The 17,132-nt window shown below is 45.1% G+C and overlaps 1 protein-coding gene across 2 annotated transcripts in view; it reads right to left on the reverse strand.

Annotated features, from left to right (window-relative positions):
• Positions 1-2,738: 2,738 nt before the first annotated feature.
• The window catches only part of SLC25A33 (solute carrier family 25 member 33), a 33,941-nt gene continuing 19,547 nt past the window's right edge, over positions 2,739-17,132 (reverse strand). The window contains exons 2-7 of one of the 2 annotated variants that reach the window (XM_060622287.3): positions 12,998-13,094; positions 12,064-12,141; positions 10,173-10,273; positions 7,841-7,907; positions 4,725-5,005; positions 2,739-3,526 (exon numbers count right to left, since the gene is read on the reverse strand). In XM_060622287.3, coding sequence (XP_060478270.1) covers positions 3,324-3,526; positions 4,725-5,005; positions 7,841-7,907; positions 10,173-10,273; positions 12,064-12,141; positions 12,998-13,074 — 807 coding nt within the window. In that variant the 5' untranslated portion in view covers positions 13,075-13,094 and the 3' untranslated portion in view covers positions 2,739-3,323. The remainder of the gene's footprint in view (positions 3,527-4,724; positions 5,006-7,840; positions 7,908-10,172; positions 10,274-12,063; positions 12,142-12,997; positions 13,095-17,132) is intronic. The other variant, XM_060622286.3, reaches the window with a different exon arrangement.

Below are 17,132 nucleotides of genomic sequence, written 5' to 3' on the forward strand. Positions count from 1 at the left end.
GAGTTCTCCGTTGACAGAGAACGCACCCAACGATTCCGCCCTGGGTGTTACTAGTATCGTGTCACTTGCGTCGGTGGTAATGCCCGTGAGCTCGCGATCCTTAAGTGAACGGAATGGTCTGCTGGAACTTGGCTTCAGTCTGACCATTCCACAGGCTCAGATGCCCCCTCTACCTTCTGGTCATCTATTCAACGAAGCTACTATTGGCCATTTTACTACTTACCATCTCTCGGACCTCGAGCACGTCATTAAACTTGAGCCTCTCTTATTTGTAAACTGTGGAGGGTGGTTAATGCCTGCCTCACAAGGTTGTGTCAGAAAGAACTCAGATGAGAAAATATGGAACCCCTTACACGGTGTGTGGCACCCAGTGGGTGAACAATGGGGCTTTTACGAGTCTTAGGACAACTCAAAAATAATGCCATCCCGTGGACTAAGCCTGTGGAGAAGAGAAATAAATCGTGGGATCTCTCCCTGACAGCTCAAACGGTGACAATTCCCATTTCAAACAACAAACCCCTTTATAGAGTTTCCTGCTTATTTTCTTCCTATTTCTGGGGCTCACCTGTCTCATGTCAATGTCCTGGTGCAGGAGAAGCAAGCAGAGAACTGAATTATCCTAGGTCAGCATCCAAGTTATTAATTCGAGAACGCAGAAATGAAAATGATTTCCAAACAATTCTTGTGACCAATTAGTGAATATTAAGCGACCTTTTTTTTTAAGGAGGCTCCACAATGAGCACGGAGCCCAATGAGGGGCTTGAGTTCACGACCCTGAGATCAAGACCTGAGCTGAGATCAAGTTGGATGCTTAACCGACTGAGCCACCCAGACACCCCAAGCAACCTAGTTTGTATTTATTTAATATTTATTTTTGAGAGAGAGAGGGAGCGAGCAGGGGAGGGGCAGAGGATCTGAAGTGGGTTCCGCGCTGACAGGAGAGAGAGCCCGAGGTGAGGTTCGAACTCCTGAACAGCGAGAAATGACCTGGCCTAAAGTTGGACGCTCAGCCAACCGAGCCACCCAGGCGCCCATAATTTTTAAACTTCATATTAGATAAAATCTTGAGGAAAAATGCAGGTTTTAATATGAATAATAAAACAGGAAAATGTTGTTAAACGCCACTATCCAGCAGTTAAACTGAGCTCCTGGAATAGAAATCTCTTGACTGCCATGCATTTTATACATTTATTTATTTTTTATTTTTTTTAACATTTATTTTTGAGACAGAGAGAGAGCATGAACAGGGGAGGGTCAGAGAAAGAGGGAGACACACAGAATCTGAAACAAGTGCCATGCATTTTAGAAGCACTGATGCTTGACTAAAGTCATTTATTTTGACTTTTACACGGTTGTCGACAGTTGAAGTAAATTCTACTAGTGAGCTCAAGCACACCGATAACCTTCATGACTAAAGGTGAACAAAATTAAACTCTAATATAAACACAATTTGAGGGACGCCTGGGTGGCTCGGTCAGTTGAGCGTCCGAGTTCAGCTCAGGTCATGATCTCGTGTTCGCGGGTTTGAGCCCCACACTGGGTTCCGTGCTGACAGCTCAGAGCCTAGAGCCTGCTTTGGATTCGTGTCTCCCTCTCTCTCTGCCCCTCACCTGATCACGCCTTAGTCTCTCTCAAAAAAGAAAACGTTGAAGAAAAAACTTCTTTTTAGGGGCGCCTGGGGGGCTCAGTCGGTTAAGCGTCTGACTTTGGCTCCGGTCATGATCTTGCAGTTCATGAGTTTGAGCCCCGCATTGGGCTCTGTGCTGACAGCTCAGGGCCTGGAGCCTGCTACACATTGTGTCTCCTTCTCTCGTTCTGCCCCTCTCCCACTTGCGCTGTCTCTCTCTCTCAAAAGTAAATAAACATTACAAAAAATTAAAAAAAAAATTTTTGTTTAAACACAATTTGAAAACATCCTGCTTTCATCCCCACCAGAGCATCTACAACCGGGTCTGAAGCTACTGTGCGTCAGTCGTTGGAGTCCGGCATCTTTCTGGATATTCAGACTGAAAACCAACCTTCGTGAACAAATAAGCAAGTTCCAGGGAAAGAGCTCTTGAAAGACCATTGGTCTTACCCGCCTTCTGTATTGCTTTTTGTCCCTTATTAAATTTCCTTTAGAAGCGGGAAGTGGTGGGGGTGCCTGGGTGATGCCTCAGTTAAGTGTTCAACTCTTGATCGTGGCTCGGGTCGTGAGCTCACAGTTCGTGGGTTCGGGCCCCATCAGGCTCATGCTGGCGGCGCGGAGCCTGTCTGGGATTCTGGCTCCTCTCTCTGCCCCTCCCCTACTTGTGTGTACTCTCTCTCTCAAAACTAAATAAAGTTAAAAGAGAAAGGGGGAGTGGTGACTCAGTGTGGCTAAAATTCTGGTAATTTGTCATTTCTAGGTGTTTAATTTAAAAAAAAAAAAAAAAAACATTTAAATACACCTCTTGTTAAGAATAAAGTGAACTCTCCAAGGGGTGGGCACGCAACCCTGTGTCAGGTTCTTCCCCTCCAGTTCTAGGGAACCAAGAACAGGGTTAAAGACCTGACAGGAAAGGTCTATTACTCACCAGATTCCACATTCACAGCCGACACTTAACAAGGTACCCGGGCTTGACCAGGCTTAACTTCTGGAAATAGGTCCAGGAGTAAGGCAATTGGTACACAGTTCGTTAAAACTCTTGCCTTTGGTTCAAACTGGGGATAAAGGACAGCTTTAGAAACATGTTCACAGTCTAAAACATTTGGTGGCAGAAAGTTTTAATTAATTTATTTTTTTTTTGACTCAGTAGCCTGAAAGCTTAAATTATCAATCTGCACGAGACTTGGAAATGTATAGAAAAGAAAAATGGCTGGGAAGTCTGTCCTGGTCCACCCAGTGCCACCAAAATGTGACACCTCTTACTGTTCAGCAGTGTGGCTTCAGATTACGAAACAAGTTGGATTCTGATTTTACAGGTTCTCTCTGCATTTCTAGGGTTACATTTCACTAAATTCCTCAGCCATAGTTTATAGCACAGTGAACATAAAAAAAGGACACAAACCAAATTTATACTGAAATTAAATAGCATGATTTAATTTAGCTGCTGCTCAATCCTGAATCCTCTTAAGTTAAAAAAAAAAACAAAACAAAACACCAAAGTGATAATTAACTATTAACGTTAATGAATTTAAACCTTCCAGAAAACACGAATCCAAAAGGAAATGTCCGACAGGTGATACGAGCCACAAATCTTACGGCCTTTCCTGTTTCCGTCCCAAACGTTCTTAAACATCAACGGAAAAAAAAATTCTCTAGAGTTTTTCAATTTTATTCTAGAGCACAATTTTCTGGCCTCTTACTGAGTACGGTCTTCTAACAGGTACACAATTAACTCATAGGTAGACAACACGATGGCAGTATTCGGTATCTGCCGGATGAGCTGGGCAAAGAGTCCCCTGTAAAAGGCAAGGTAACCTTCTTCCCGGAAGACCAGCCGAGCGGTCTGGATGAAAGACTTGTACTTGGTGCCTTCCTCCCGGAGCCGTGTCCTTATGACTTCTGCAGAGAGAAACACATACTTTATGCTACGAACGGACCGCATTATCAGGCAATACGATGAGAGAATTCAAAGCACACGGCCCCAGGACTGTCAACGTACATCTCCGGCTATTTGCCATCTCGGCTCTGTTTGGACAGCACGGTCACTTCGGAACAATGAGAAGTCACAATCTTTTTAGAACCTTTTCTGACTCTGGGAAATGGTCCATTAGGGACATTGCATGTAATACAAAACTACAAAGTAATTTTTAAGGGATTAAAAAAAGCTTGGTTTGAATGGGACTTCATTTAAAGACAGTCTGTGGTTTTCTACTCTCAATTAAACCAACACTGTAATTTCACGGAAGGTGTAATTTTTATTAAGTGTGACAGTATCATTAACACGATTTTTTTTTTCATGTACTCCCCAACCTTCTCTCCTACTAAAATCCTTCTCCACTCTGTCCAGCTTAAAAGCCGCCTCCTCCATTCTCAAACCTTTGCACACCTGGCCCTCCCCCGCCCAGGCACCCCCAGCATGACACCTGTCACTGCTTGTCTCGCAGACCTCAGTGCACACGCTTCTGTCTCCCTACCCCACCGGAGGTGTCCCGCCCTCTTCTCCGTGAGCCCCGTGGGGCTGCTTCGTGCCCTAGTATGTGATGGGAACTCAATTACCTGCTTGTGAAATGACAGGTACATTTGTCATAGCCGACAGTGTAGCAGGCTTTTGAAAACAAAACCTGTTTTTCGCGGTACAATAAACTAAGCTATTTTTTTAAGTAGGTCAGTGGAACATTACGTCTATAATTCCTTAAAAAATGGACTTAGCAGAGTAGCCTTACTCAGCACAAAGTGGAAGCTGAGAGGTTTGTTGTTTTGTTTTGTTTAGTTTGGCACTCGTATCATTTTTTTAAATCGAGGAATGTTAAATAAAATCCAGATTTTTGGCTTCTTTGAAAACATCTCAAGTTCTACAACACAGGGCCCACATTCTGCACAGTACATTTTGGCCACAATTAGCTGGAACGGAGTAGAGCTGAGTTCCTGCCACTCGTGTAACCTACAGACAGCTGAAGCCAGTTCCACACGTCCCCTGTTACTTAGCACCCGCAGGTGTCTGCACTTCAATGTGAGCTGCGGATACGCTAGATAATACCGCCAAACGCCACGAACCTCACGGCTGTTCTACTGTTTGGGAAGAAAAAGCAAAACACACCGTGTGGATAAGCAATGCAGGAAGCACATCCTTTAGAAATAGCAGCGGCTGCCATAAGTCCAAAAAAACTCGTGGAATTTTTCTCAGTCCCATTTGTAGAAGAGGCTAATGGAGCTTCTTTCAGATACTTCTTTAAACTTTCATAAATAGCAAAACAGATGATGGTTTCTGAAATCCCGGCATACGAGGCGGTTAATCCCCTGTAGAAGCCACGAACGCCTTCCGTCTGGTAAACGTAGCGAGCACACTGGAGTGTGTTCATCTGCTTGGAGCCTCTCACTCTGTGGACACAAGACCAGCGAAAGCCGTTAAAAGGCACACTCACGAGCCCGGTTCCCGTCCCGAGCCGCAAAAACTGAGCGCTGAGCATAAAGAGAAATGATACGCACGGCAGGTGACATGTGTCTTCCTTCTTCTGTGTTTGGCTGAGCCCTAGCCCACCAGATGGGACACCTGATAAGCCCAGAGAACACTACGTGCATCTGTACCAAGAGTCCTAAAAACATGTCCAGAGCTTCTGACCTAATTTTGCAAAGAGCTATACAAAGGAAGATGTTCATCACAGAGGAAAACACAACCGCAATATAATCAGAACAATCCAAATATCTAAAAATAGAAATAGATAAGTAAACCATGATACACACACCAGATTGAAATAGTTGTAAAGGCAGGAAGCTAGGCGGAACCGCGTGAGCAGAAAGCAGGACAAAATTACATGCAGAGTGAAATTACAATCATGGTACAAACAGGTTTTAAGAAAATGCTGAAGGAAACCTCACCAACATTCTGACTGGGCAGTGAGTGTAAGGGAGTGCTTTCTTAACCTGAGTCTCCAGATCCCATTATTTCTCAATTTATGAAATTATGAACATGGAAATGCTGCCCAATAACTAATAAAAGGCCTTAGGCTTGGCTGCTCTTGGCTCATGATAGAAAGCATCCTAAACTGCCCGATGCAAGCCGAATCCTGGGACCTGACCCTGTTTCCACTGGCCCCCATCAAAGACCCCTCCCTTGGGGCTAAAGCCCACCGCTTCCAACCGGTCACAGCAGGCTCTCTCGCTTCTTCACTGTGTCTTTCCACATCCTAGCTGGAGCGACCTTTCTAGCACTGAGCCAACCACACCACTGCCCTGCTTAAAATCCTCTAATGCAGGGCTTCTCAGCCTGGGCACTGACACTCTCAGCTAGATGATTATCTGTTGTGGAAGCTGTCCTATGCATCATGGGAAGTTTAGCAGTACCCCGACCTTTACCCAGTAGATGCCAGCAGCACCCTACCTGAATCGTCACAAGGTCTCCACACACTGTCAAACGTCCCCTGGGGGACAAAGCGTTCCCCACTCCTGCCCTGAACCATGGCTCTAATGGCTCTCCATGGCCCTCAAAATACAGCCCAAGGCCAAATTCCAAGCCCTCCCAGGGTTTTTAAGAATGTGTCCCCCCCCCCCCCCCCCCGCATTTCTGCAGCCTTGGCTCCTCCCCCTGCTTTAGCACGTGCAGGCGCAGCATACTCCAGATGTTTCCCTTCTTTGAGCTCCCTGCGAACAAGGCTTCTCTAGACATTCCCCACACTCCGTTCTCTGCCCGATGCACCTGCCGTGCGGCCCACCCCCAGTTATTTTCCAGAAGGTAAGGGGCCATCACTGCTGGAGGAGGTCCTCCCTGTGCCCACCCTGCCTGGAGTGCACTAGGGACCCTTTGGGGTCCTTACCATTTCCGGCCCCTATCTCGTTAGACTCTAATGCTCTTTATTTCTGTAAAGCTGTGAGCTTCTGGAAGGCAGGGCCTAGGTCTTAATCCCTGCTGTTTCCCCAGTGACCAGTGCACAGCAAGCATCCACGCTCGTTGTTGCAGGACGTGTTAGCAGAGCCCATCCAAACAAAGCTTTAAAATGTCCTCAACGTGGAGCGTTCCCAGGCGGATTTAAAAGAGCGCACATAAAGGCTCTGAGCTGACTTGCACACGGACGTGCGACTAAGCAGGAGTGACTCTGTGTGGCACACCTGAAGTGCGGAGTCATCACCAAAGGTTTCCAGGAGAGGATGCGGCTCAGAAGCCTCAAGGACGAGCAGGTGTTCTTGAGGGACCAGAGGGGGAGAGGGAGTCCTGGCGAGGGACAGCACACGGGGAGACGGACGCGTAAGAGCACACGACAGTTTTAGAAAACTGCAAAGGACCTTGGATGTTAAGCCCAGCAGTTAGGATGTGGCCGTGAGAGAAAACAAGACTCCTGGAAGGAGTGAGCGAGTGATCTGTCCAAAATAATGAGATCTGATACATTCTAGAAGGTTCTTTCGCACAGAATGGCTCGGGGGCAACATGGAATCTGAGACCAATTCAGAGGTTTTTGTGGTCACTAGAAAAGCTAAGGCAGACCCCTAGCTACGCTTCCAGGGGATGTTCTAGTTCTCCCTTTAGAGGTGGCTCAGAGTTAGACTAGACTAGCTGAAAGTTTCCAGAGCCCACACGCATTTCCCCACGACGCAGTCACACAAGAGTTCTAAGAATTCTAGTACAGGGGCGCCTGCGTGGCTCCGTCGGTTAAGCATCTGACTCAGGCTCAGGTCATGATCTCATATCCGGCTCTGTGCTGGCAGCGTGGAGCCTGCTTGGGATTCTCGCTCTCCCTCTCTCTCTCCTCCCTCCCCCCACTCTCTCTCTCTCTCAAAATAAATAAAAATAAACTTAAAACATTTTTTATTAGCTCCCTGGAGGCCTGACAGCACTTGCTGTCCTACCCTTGACCCACCCTTGTCCTACCCTCTGCCCACTTGAGAGAGAGGCCATCTGGAGGAGATCCCTCAGGGCTCCAACTGGGGGTGGGGTCGGCCTAGAGACCCACCAACCATCCGAGAGGAAGTCAGGAGCACCTCAGGGGCCACGGGTGAGTGAACTGCTAACCTCTGTTGGGTGTTGTTTCTGTTGGCCTTCACCTCCCCACGGTGCCTGGCAACACACATCTCAAAACAAAAGGGGTTTCTACATAGGCTTATGTTCAGAAAAAAAACCAGGATGGGGATGGCTAAGGACTCCGTACTCATCACTTCACCACTGGAATCGGGAGGAAGAAAAAGATCCCAAGAATATTAAGGAAGGAACAATTGGTAACTTACTTCCGTTCCAGCTGCATCCGGGTTTTAACCATCCATATAGGATTCATTAAGGTATTTGTGACAAAAGCTGGAAGATAAAATCCAGAAGATATCATCATTGAACACAGTCCGTGTTTATTAAAGTTGTCTATTTCATATGATAAACTTTGAGGTCAGGAGTTAAATGGCTTAATACTAAAAATAGATACGGGCACCGGGATGGTTCAGTCGGTTGAGCATCGGGCTTTGGCTCAGGTCATAATCTCACGGTGTGTGCATTCGAGCCACACATCGTCCCCCATGCTGAGTGTGGAGGCTGCTTGGCATTCTCTCTCTCTCTGCCCCTCCCCTGTGCTCGCTCTCTCTCTCGAAATAAATAAACTTAAAAAAAAAAAAAAAAGGAATAGTAAGAAGCAGTTCTATACTGCAGATGGAAGTTACAGTCCCCTAAAATGTAACATCCATTGTTATGCTGGACCTAAAAGAAATCTCTCAATTTTCTAGAGCCCTGTCAAGTCTCTCCAACCTGTAGGTGGTGCTGTTGATATTTTGGTAAATCTAATCTCTACGGTAAATACGGAAACTATTCTAAACCTCAATTTATAAATTTCAGGTCCAGAAGTATGTTTTAAGAAGCTGGTGATCTAACCCAAAAAGGTCACCTTATATCAAATGTAAAACAGAAGCCACGAAATCTCCACTTATCTGAATTCAAACACCTACATTTTAATACCCAACTCATCACTTCAAGAAATTGAAGTTTTAAGACTGATACGCTTTTAGGAACCATTTTTTTAAAGTCGGTCTTCCTCATCTTAATACTACTGACTGTTCCAGACCAACCAAGACGCACAGTGTCGCGGTGTCAGCCTGACACACAGCGAGTTCTGAATTCCTCGTCCTCTCCACGGTCCGAAGCGGGTTCATTAGGAACCCAGACAGTGGTTTAGAAAACTCCTCCTGGGTCCGCTTTCCTTACCAAAGGTTCCTCTGAGTTAATGTGGCAAAAGTTACAAAACCGATGACAGGGTGGAGCTCCGGGCTCGCTACCGCCCTCGGAAGTGAGGACCCACTGGCTCCCGCTCCGCGTGTCCCCCCGCCCCGGACCTCCATGTTCAGTGGGGTCCCCTTTCTCTTGTGAGAAGCAGCTCTGCGTTCACTATCCTCCTGCTTGGGGTCCAGTAATTATTATCCGTGACTACTCAGATGGGCTACTAGAACTTCGGTCTGGAGCGACAGAGGCAGACAAGACTGGTGGACGCACACCTCACAGGCCGGCAGAAGGCAGAGATTTTTCACAGAATGCCAATTTAGGTTCTCCGAAATACCTTCTATCTACACAAGTCATCAAATGACACTCAGGGGCTCCTGGCTGGCTCGGTCAGTGTAGTGTGTGACTCTCGATCTCGGGGTCATGAGTTCGAGCCCCAGGCTGGGGGTAGAGATTACTTAAAAAAAAAAAAAAAAAAAAAGATCTTTAAAAACAAAAAACGAAAACCGCATACAATATCCGTAAAGACGTAGCCTTCCCTCAGCAATCTGCAAGTCCGTGGTCTTTTCCAAGTATTTCCTGGGGGAATAAATCCTGTTACGAATTTTCTAGAGTAAGTGCAATGACTCCCTCAAGAGAATAGATACTATCTGATCTGGTAGGAGCCTTACTCAAAGAACACTCCACAAGCCCCAAGCCCCCGTCACAGTGTCCAGTTGTTAAGGCCAGAAATGCCAATAGTACACAGGGTAACACTGGACACCGTGGGGAGTCACAAAAAAGCCCTCGAATTTTTCAAATAATTTAATGAAACAGAAAGACATGAAAATGCATTAATATGCCTTTATTTTTATTTATTTTTAATTTTTTTCATGTTTCTGTATTTTTGAGAGAGAGAGAGACAGAGAAAAAGAGTGTGTGTGGGGGGGGGAGGGGCAGAGAGAGGGAGACACAGAATCCGAAGCAGACTCTAGGCTCTGAGCTGTCAGCCCAGAACCCAACGCGGGGCTCGAACGCACAAACCGAGAGATCATGACCTGAGCCGAAGTCGGATGCTTAACCGACTGAGCCCCCAGGCGCCCAATATTCCTTTAAAAGAAACAGAACACTGACCAGCAGTACGCATGGGCACATGTAAATTCTGAGGGAGAATAAAAGTTTTAGTTATTGGGGAAAATGGAACCAAGTTACAAACTATTCTCGAACATTCATGCTTCCTTAGTTCTAACATGAAGCGCCAGAAAAATGGTTTGAGGCAAAAAAGGAAGAGAGCGAATTTCGAATTCCTGGACAAAGCTGCATGGCACAACACGTGCTTCAGGAAAGCGAGAAGCTTGTCTCCACTCACTGGGGGTGACCTACCTGCAGAGCCGGCTGAGAAAATATGCACAGTATTACTGTTAGGCACGAAAATGCCATTGAACTGCTCTTTGGCTTTGGAGTAACACGCAAAGTACACAGCCCTGGTGGAAGAAAGAGAGAACACTACAGACATCGGCATGGCACTATATGCGTCCCTCCATGACCTCTGAAAAGTTTAGGAAATTAGGAGAGAGAAGGTTAACGTGTAACCAAAAGCTGGACCTTATCTGTCAAACCAAAAGCTGCTGCAGGCACCTGCAGAAAGCTCCTGCGTGTCCCTCCAGAAAGTGCCCGGTGATGGTCAAGTATCCAAAATAACTGAGGCCGGTGAGATTTGGGTAATATACAGGGTCCGTTTATATTCTTCATTGTGGATAAATGTCAATCCTTTAAGCATCAAAATACACACCAAACCTTCTAAAATCTCTAATACTACTTCTAAAATACAGCACGCTTGTCCTGTCTTACACCACAATGAGTATGTCCAATGTAATTTGACCGGTTTTTGAGGACTCAGGGTCAGTAGGAACTACCAGCATAAGTGTTTTCAGTGCAGAGCTTCCGCCATCGGACACGCACACCCCCCACCCCCACCGCCACCCCTATAGGTGGAGTCTGGCCTCCCCCACGGCTCTCTGGTCCGGTCTCTGCTTTCCCTCTTCTGACTCGGCTCTTACTGGGGCTGGGGAGTAGGCGCTGGTTGGTATCTTCCCCGCTTCTTCACCAGCAATGCCAGGGAAAAATGCTTCTTTAATTTGGCCGGCCAGTGCATCAATCATAGAGTGTATTTTTCAACTTAGGATCCGGACTACTTATCTGTTATTTAGCATTAGTCTGCTTTTTATAGGTCCCCACTGTTCTAAACGGGTGTGGCAGCCAGGAACCTACAGCAGGTTAACAGGCGTTACCAAACTATCCACAAGGAGATACAACTCAATTTTCTTTATTTGCTATATGTATCCACCATCTATTAATAATGCAAACCCCATATAATCTCACAGACTAGTCCTTGTATTTCTTAAACAGCTTATACACCTATGCTATAAAATTCTGAAGGAACAAAGGGTTTAATAAGAATCTGAATTGTTACAACATTCTCAGGTGATTTGTGTATAAGTTGGGAGCACTGATCTGCAAGAATTCTAGGAAGCTTTTAGTCTTTACCTTGTATAAGACATTTTTGTTTTTTGATCTAAAAAATAACTCCCTTTAAAGTCGACCGGAGTATTATATGAAATAACAGAAGTACCTTACTCGTCAGCCAGCTCCCCGCCGGGCCTCCAGGCCTTTTCTAGAAGCAGTTTCTCATCTACTTTTCACAGATATGCTATACACACACTCACCTATTATTCAGTCTTGTCAAACAGACTTTACAGGGCATTAAGCCTTGTGCTAGAAAGGAGGGTGTTTTAAATCAAGTAAAGCCTAGAAGCCTTGAGAATTGCTTCAGATCAGCGGTTCCAAGCGCATATGAATCACCAGGGGATCTTGTTAGGATGCAGATTATGATACAGGTCTGGGGTACAGTCCGAGCGTGTGCAGTTCTAACCGGCTCCAGGAGACGCCCACAGTGCTGGCCACGCACCATACTTGATGTCGCAAACACTTGTCTAGAGAAGATCCCAGGTGACGTGAGCAGATGAATTTTCATTTAAGAATAAAAGAACTAGATTCTTTCACACACACACAGACACGCACACACGACACACGTGCACACATACCCACACTAAAAGACACACCAGCACTTAGCACTATTCCACGTGTCAGATGTTTATAGGCAAATCCCATACTGAAAAAGACACTGGCCATCTAGAAGCAATGCGCTTCAGTAAGAAAGGAGTCAGTATTATATACTACAGGCAGCGAGCCAGCTGAAAAGTTTAAAGCTTACCTTGATGGTGCCACTCCGACCAAATTTGGACCCAAGCCTCTGAAAAGTGACTTTGGTCCCTCCTTCTCCAAGATCGACCTAAATGATAAGAGAAGATCTTTAAAATCCTGAGGCAGAGCCTAGGCAAAACAATGAGGCGTCAGCCCGCACAGCTCCTTGAAGAAAGAACAGAATGTTTACAAGACCCCAGACTCTTATCGGATTATAGTACAATACAGCATCCGAAATCTGAAGAATACTGCTTTCATATTACAGCGAAAAAGCAGGTTTCAAAAGCATCAGTCTGACGTGTTTTCAAGGAGCCTTTTCCCGGGCTCACACGGGACCGAGATATTCAGGGTCCGTACTCCACACTGCACTCCTACTAAGGTAGGACAAGCATCCGGCAGAGCATCTCATACAGGGAATGATGCCCTCATTGTAGCAAAATTCACTGAGAAACGGGTTCAGAGATCTCTCTGGATGATATTTCTTTGGGATTTTTTCCTGATTTCTAATAATCCTATCTTCCAGATATTGACTTATTGTAGAAGAGCCCCAACCAGGGATCTACAGAATGGAAAAACCTAATGATTTTCATAGGCTGGATGAACGTTACTTAATTTTTCTTCTTGAACATTTATTTATTTTTGAGAAACAGAGAGAGACAGAATGTAAGTAGGGGAGGGGCAGAGAGAGAGAGGGAGACACAGAATCCGAGGCAGGCTCCAGGCTCCCAGCTGTCAGCACAGAGCCCGATGCAGGGCTTGAACCCATGAACCGTGAGATCATGACCTGAGCCGAAGTCAGACGCCCAACCGACTGAGCCACCCAGGCGTCCCTGGATGAATGTTATTTAAAGCCAAAGCATAGTATCTCAGGGTCAAAGAGAATATCCCTTTTGCTTCTTAATTTTTTAAATTCACGGTGACATATACACAACATAAAAATTTACCATTTTAGCCATTTTTTAAGTGTACCGTTCAGGGGCATTACGTATCTCCACAAGGTTGTGCGACCGTCACCATCCATCTCCAAACCTTTTTCATCTCCTACAAACAGAAATCCACACCGGGTTAAACACGAACTCCCTGGGGCGCCTGGCTGGCTCAGCCTTCAACTCAGGTCATGATTTAACGGCCTGGGGCCTGCTTCGGATTCTATCTGCCTCTCTCTTTCTCTCTGCCCCTCCCCTACTTGTGGTCTCTCAAAAAAATGAATAAACATTAAAAAAGAAAAACCACCCCATAACTCCCCATTCTCCTCTGCCAGCCCTTGGCAACCACCGTCCTGCTTTCTGTCTCTCTGAATTAGACTACTTCAGGGACCTCATAGGAGTGGAATTGTACAGTATCTGTCCTTTTGCGGCTGGCTTATGTCACTCGGCAGCGTCACTGAGGTTCACCTACGTCGCAGCAGGTGTCAGAATGTCCCTTTTGAAGGCCGAGTGATACTCCATTGTGTGCCTACCACGTGCGGTTTACCCATTTATCTGTCAACTGCCTCCACCTCCGGCTACGGTGAACCAATGCGGCTACGAACGTGAGTGTCCCAAGTATCCGTTCAGGTCCCTGGTTTAAACGCTTAGGGGAACATGCCCAGAAGCGGAATTGCCGGCTCGCGTGGTAATTTCGAGGTTTGATTTTTTGAGAATCTATCTACCACAGCGGCTGCACCATGTTCCATCCCTACCAACAAGCACAGGGGTTCCAATTTTCCCACACCCTTGCCAACACACTTAAAAAAAAAAAAAAGTGCCAATGTGTTTTCTTCTTTTTCTCTTAAGTAGGCTTCATGCCCAGCGCAGGGCCCAATGCGGGGCTTGAACTTACAACCCTGAGCTGAGAGCAAGAGTCAGACGCTTAAACGGAGCCGCCCAGGTGCCCCGTGTTCTGACTGCAAGCGACTAAGGAAGGACTGTGTAGAACATTCTTTAGAGGCATTTTCCCACTCCAACATAGGATTCAAATTGAAGAATAAATTTGGTTAAATGTATTCTTTTTAATGGCTCGATTTTCATGGTGTCCAAGAGAAATTTACAGTTACATTGAGGTCTTCTCTAATTTAATCTCCTTTTCTTACTGCAGATTTTTCTGCACTCGGTAATTAGGGCCTCCGATCCGACAGCATTCTGAGTTTATCTAGAATTGTCGTCAACAGTTTATATAATGCTTTACCTTCATTATGACATTGAGAGTAAAATAAAAAGGTGTCTTCCCACTTCATGGAAAAGCTATTGGTAAAGTGAATCCTGCCAATTCTATTTCTGCTACCTTCCACTTTTCCCATAGAGAAAGTCTCTAAAAACAAAGCTGAAATTTTTGGTAAAGAGGTTAAATTGATGTTTTGGTCCCTGGCACGCTGGAAAATGTTCAAGTTTTATCCATTCGTAGCCTTCTTTCCTTTTTCAGGTCAATGTAATTTTTCACGGTCTAGAGTCCTTGAATGTACAAACTTAAAAATAGAAATCTTCGCTTCTCGTCTTCAAATTTTTAGATGTTTATAAAACATTTCAATTGCTTAAAAATGAAAGAATATTTGTACCTGTAAGAGCTGCCCTCAAAAGTAGCAGATCAGCAGTTAGGTAAGAAAAAAGAAATACAATATCTAGACTGGAAAGGAAAAAGCAAAGCTATCTTTATTCATACAGACTACATAATCTTATTACATGGAAATACTAAGGGGCGGCCGGGTGGCTCTGTTGGTTAAGAGTCCAATTCTTGGTTTTTGGCTCAGGTCGCGACCTCACAGTTGGTGAGATGGGAGCCCCACGCCGGGCTCTGTGCTGACACCGCGGAGCCTGCTTGGGATCCTCTCCCTCCCTCTCTCTCCCTCCTTCTCTGTCCCTCCCCTGCTCTTGCGTGGGTGTGCTCTCTGTCTCAAAATAATTAAGTTAAAAAAAATACTAAGGAATACACTAAAAAAATTACTATGGTAAGTTCAGCAAGGTTACAGGACACCAGATCAACATATGAAGCAACTGTATTCAAACACAGCGGCAATGAACAATCTGAATACGGAAATAAAAAAACAATTCCATTTATAACATCATCAAGAAGGGTAACATCCCTACCCAGAGAGATGAAGCAGATCAGTGGTCGCCAGGGGAGGGGTGTGGGGCGATGGGAAGGACTATTAATGGGTACATGTTTCCTTCTGGAGTGATGGAAAAGTTCTAGAATTAGATAGTGGTGGTGGTTACAGAACTCTGTGACTACACTAAAACCACGTGTACACTTTAAGAGGATAAATGTTATGGTATGTGAATAATAACTCGATAAAGCCATTATTTTAATCTTTATTTATTTTTGAGAGAGAGAGAGAGAGAGAGAGAGCGTGAGAGCGTGAGCAGGGGACAAAAAGAGAGAGAAGAAGACACATAATCTGAAACAGGCTCCAGGCTCCCAGCTGTCAGCACAGAGCCCGACGCGGGGCTCGAACTCACGAACTGTGAGATCGTGACCTGAGCCGAAGTCGGACGCTTAACCGACTGAGCCACCCAGGTGCCCCAATAAAGCTATTATTTTAAATAAGTAATAAACTAGACCTCGGTTCCACCGAAATACTTAAATTACTTCAAAATATTAGGGAGACAATAGTCTTATTTTCTAATCATAGAATGTTTTCCTTACTGGCAGTTATCAACCCAGGCCCTTTTAAGGGATCCCATGACATACTCTGGTTTGTGTGCAGCCCAGTCTAAACCCTCTGGCCACCCCTGAGTATCACATGAAGGGCCTCTGACACACTGGACAACCAGACAGCACATCTCGCTAGAAGTACAATGGACATTTCTTTCTTTTTTTTTTCTTTCATGGCATCTGGGGAATGTCAGAGCAATGCATTTAAAATGAGACCTAGTTACACAACGTAATATTACTCGGCAATAAAAAAGGAAGGAAGTACTGTTACACAACACCAAGGCTGAACCTTCGAGGCACATTAGGTTACATGCAAGAAGCCAGACACCAAAGGCCGTGTGTTGTATGATTTCACTTATGTGAAATGTCCAGAGGACGCAAATCTGGAGATAGAAAGTAGACGGTGATCGGTTGCCTAGGCTGGGGGCAGGCGATGGGGAGTGACTACAAATGGGTGAGGGGTTTCCTTTTCGTAGGGATGAAAACGTTCTAAAATCAAATTAGGGGTGTTGACCGCACATCCTAAACACAGTTGAATGGTATTCTTTAAGCAGGTAAATTGTATGGTATATGAATTACATCTTCATAAAGCTGTGTTAAACCAAAAAACAACCCAGCGAGGAGGAATGAAAGGCTCACTGAAAAAGGTCTGGGAAGCAGAAAAGATCTTGGCGGGAACAGAGTTTTAAAATTTTGTTCTTCTGTGAAATCAATCACTTATGGTGACTGCTTCACCGGGAGTATGGACTGTAGATCACTTAAAAAGCAGTATATGAATACTGAATGTCTTGAATTTGAAAACCAATTTGAAAATTGGTGACTTGAGGTATAACCAAGTTATTCGTACCGTTTCTGTAACTCTTCCAGAAGTCTGAAATTCTTTCAAAGTAAATAGTTCTTTAAAAAAAAAAAAAAGGTATAGGTCATAGGTTATAAAAATACCAAACTCTTGACGATAGCTCATAAATTCACAGAAGCAAGGGTTGGGGTAAAGCTGGGTTTCTGTAAAGCTAATCCACCAAATGAAGCTCATGCCCTCCGAGTAACCTTTCACACTGGCTGAGAGATAACCGGCTCTTAATCGAGACGTGGCAATTTAGTGTTTTCAACTGTAAATACTTTTCCTCTTTCTCAAAACAGCCCTGTGCTTTTATTTTACTTTTTTTTTTTTTTTTTTTTACTAAGCGCAGCAACTTTTCATCCAGAGAAATCAGGACCGTGCTTTTAAAAAGCCAAGCTGTCTGAACAAAAACTTCTCTCAAGCAACACCTTGAAGTGACCTACAATTCAGAATACAGTATGTAAAAGATTTCAAATGGTCAGTGTGTTCAGACATTTTGAAAGTTTGGACTCGGTCTGTGGCCCCCGTTAATGTGCCCTGGGCAGCCAGGCCCGGGAGTCAGTCAAACACAATTAAGGGCGTCTCTGGCTCCAGGAAGCTGGAAGCCC

The sequence above is a fragment of the Panthera onca genome, chromosome C1, assembly GCF_046562875.1.
Source record: "Panthera onca isolate mPanOnc1 chromosome C1, mPanOnc1 haplotype 2, whole genome shotgun sequence".
Taxonomy (NCBI): Eukaryota; Metazoa; Chordata; class Mammalia; order Carnivora; family Felidae; genus Panthera; species Panthera onca.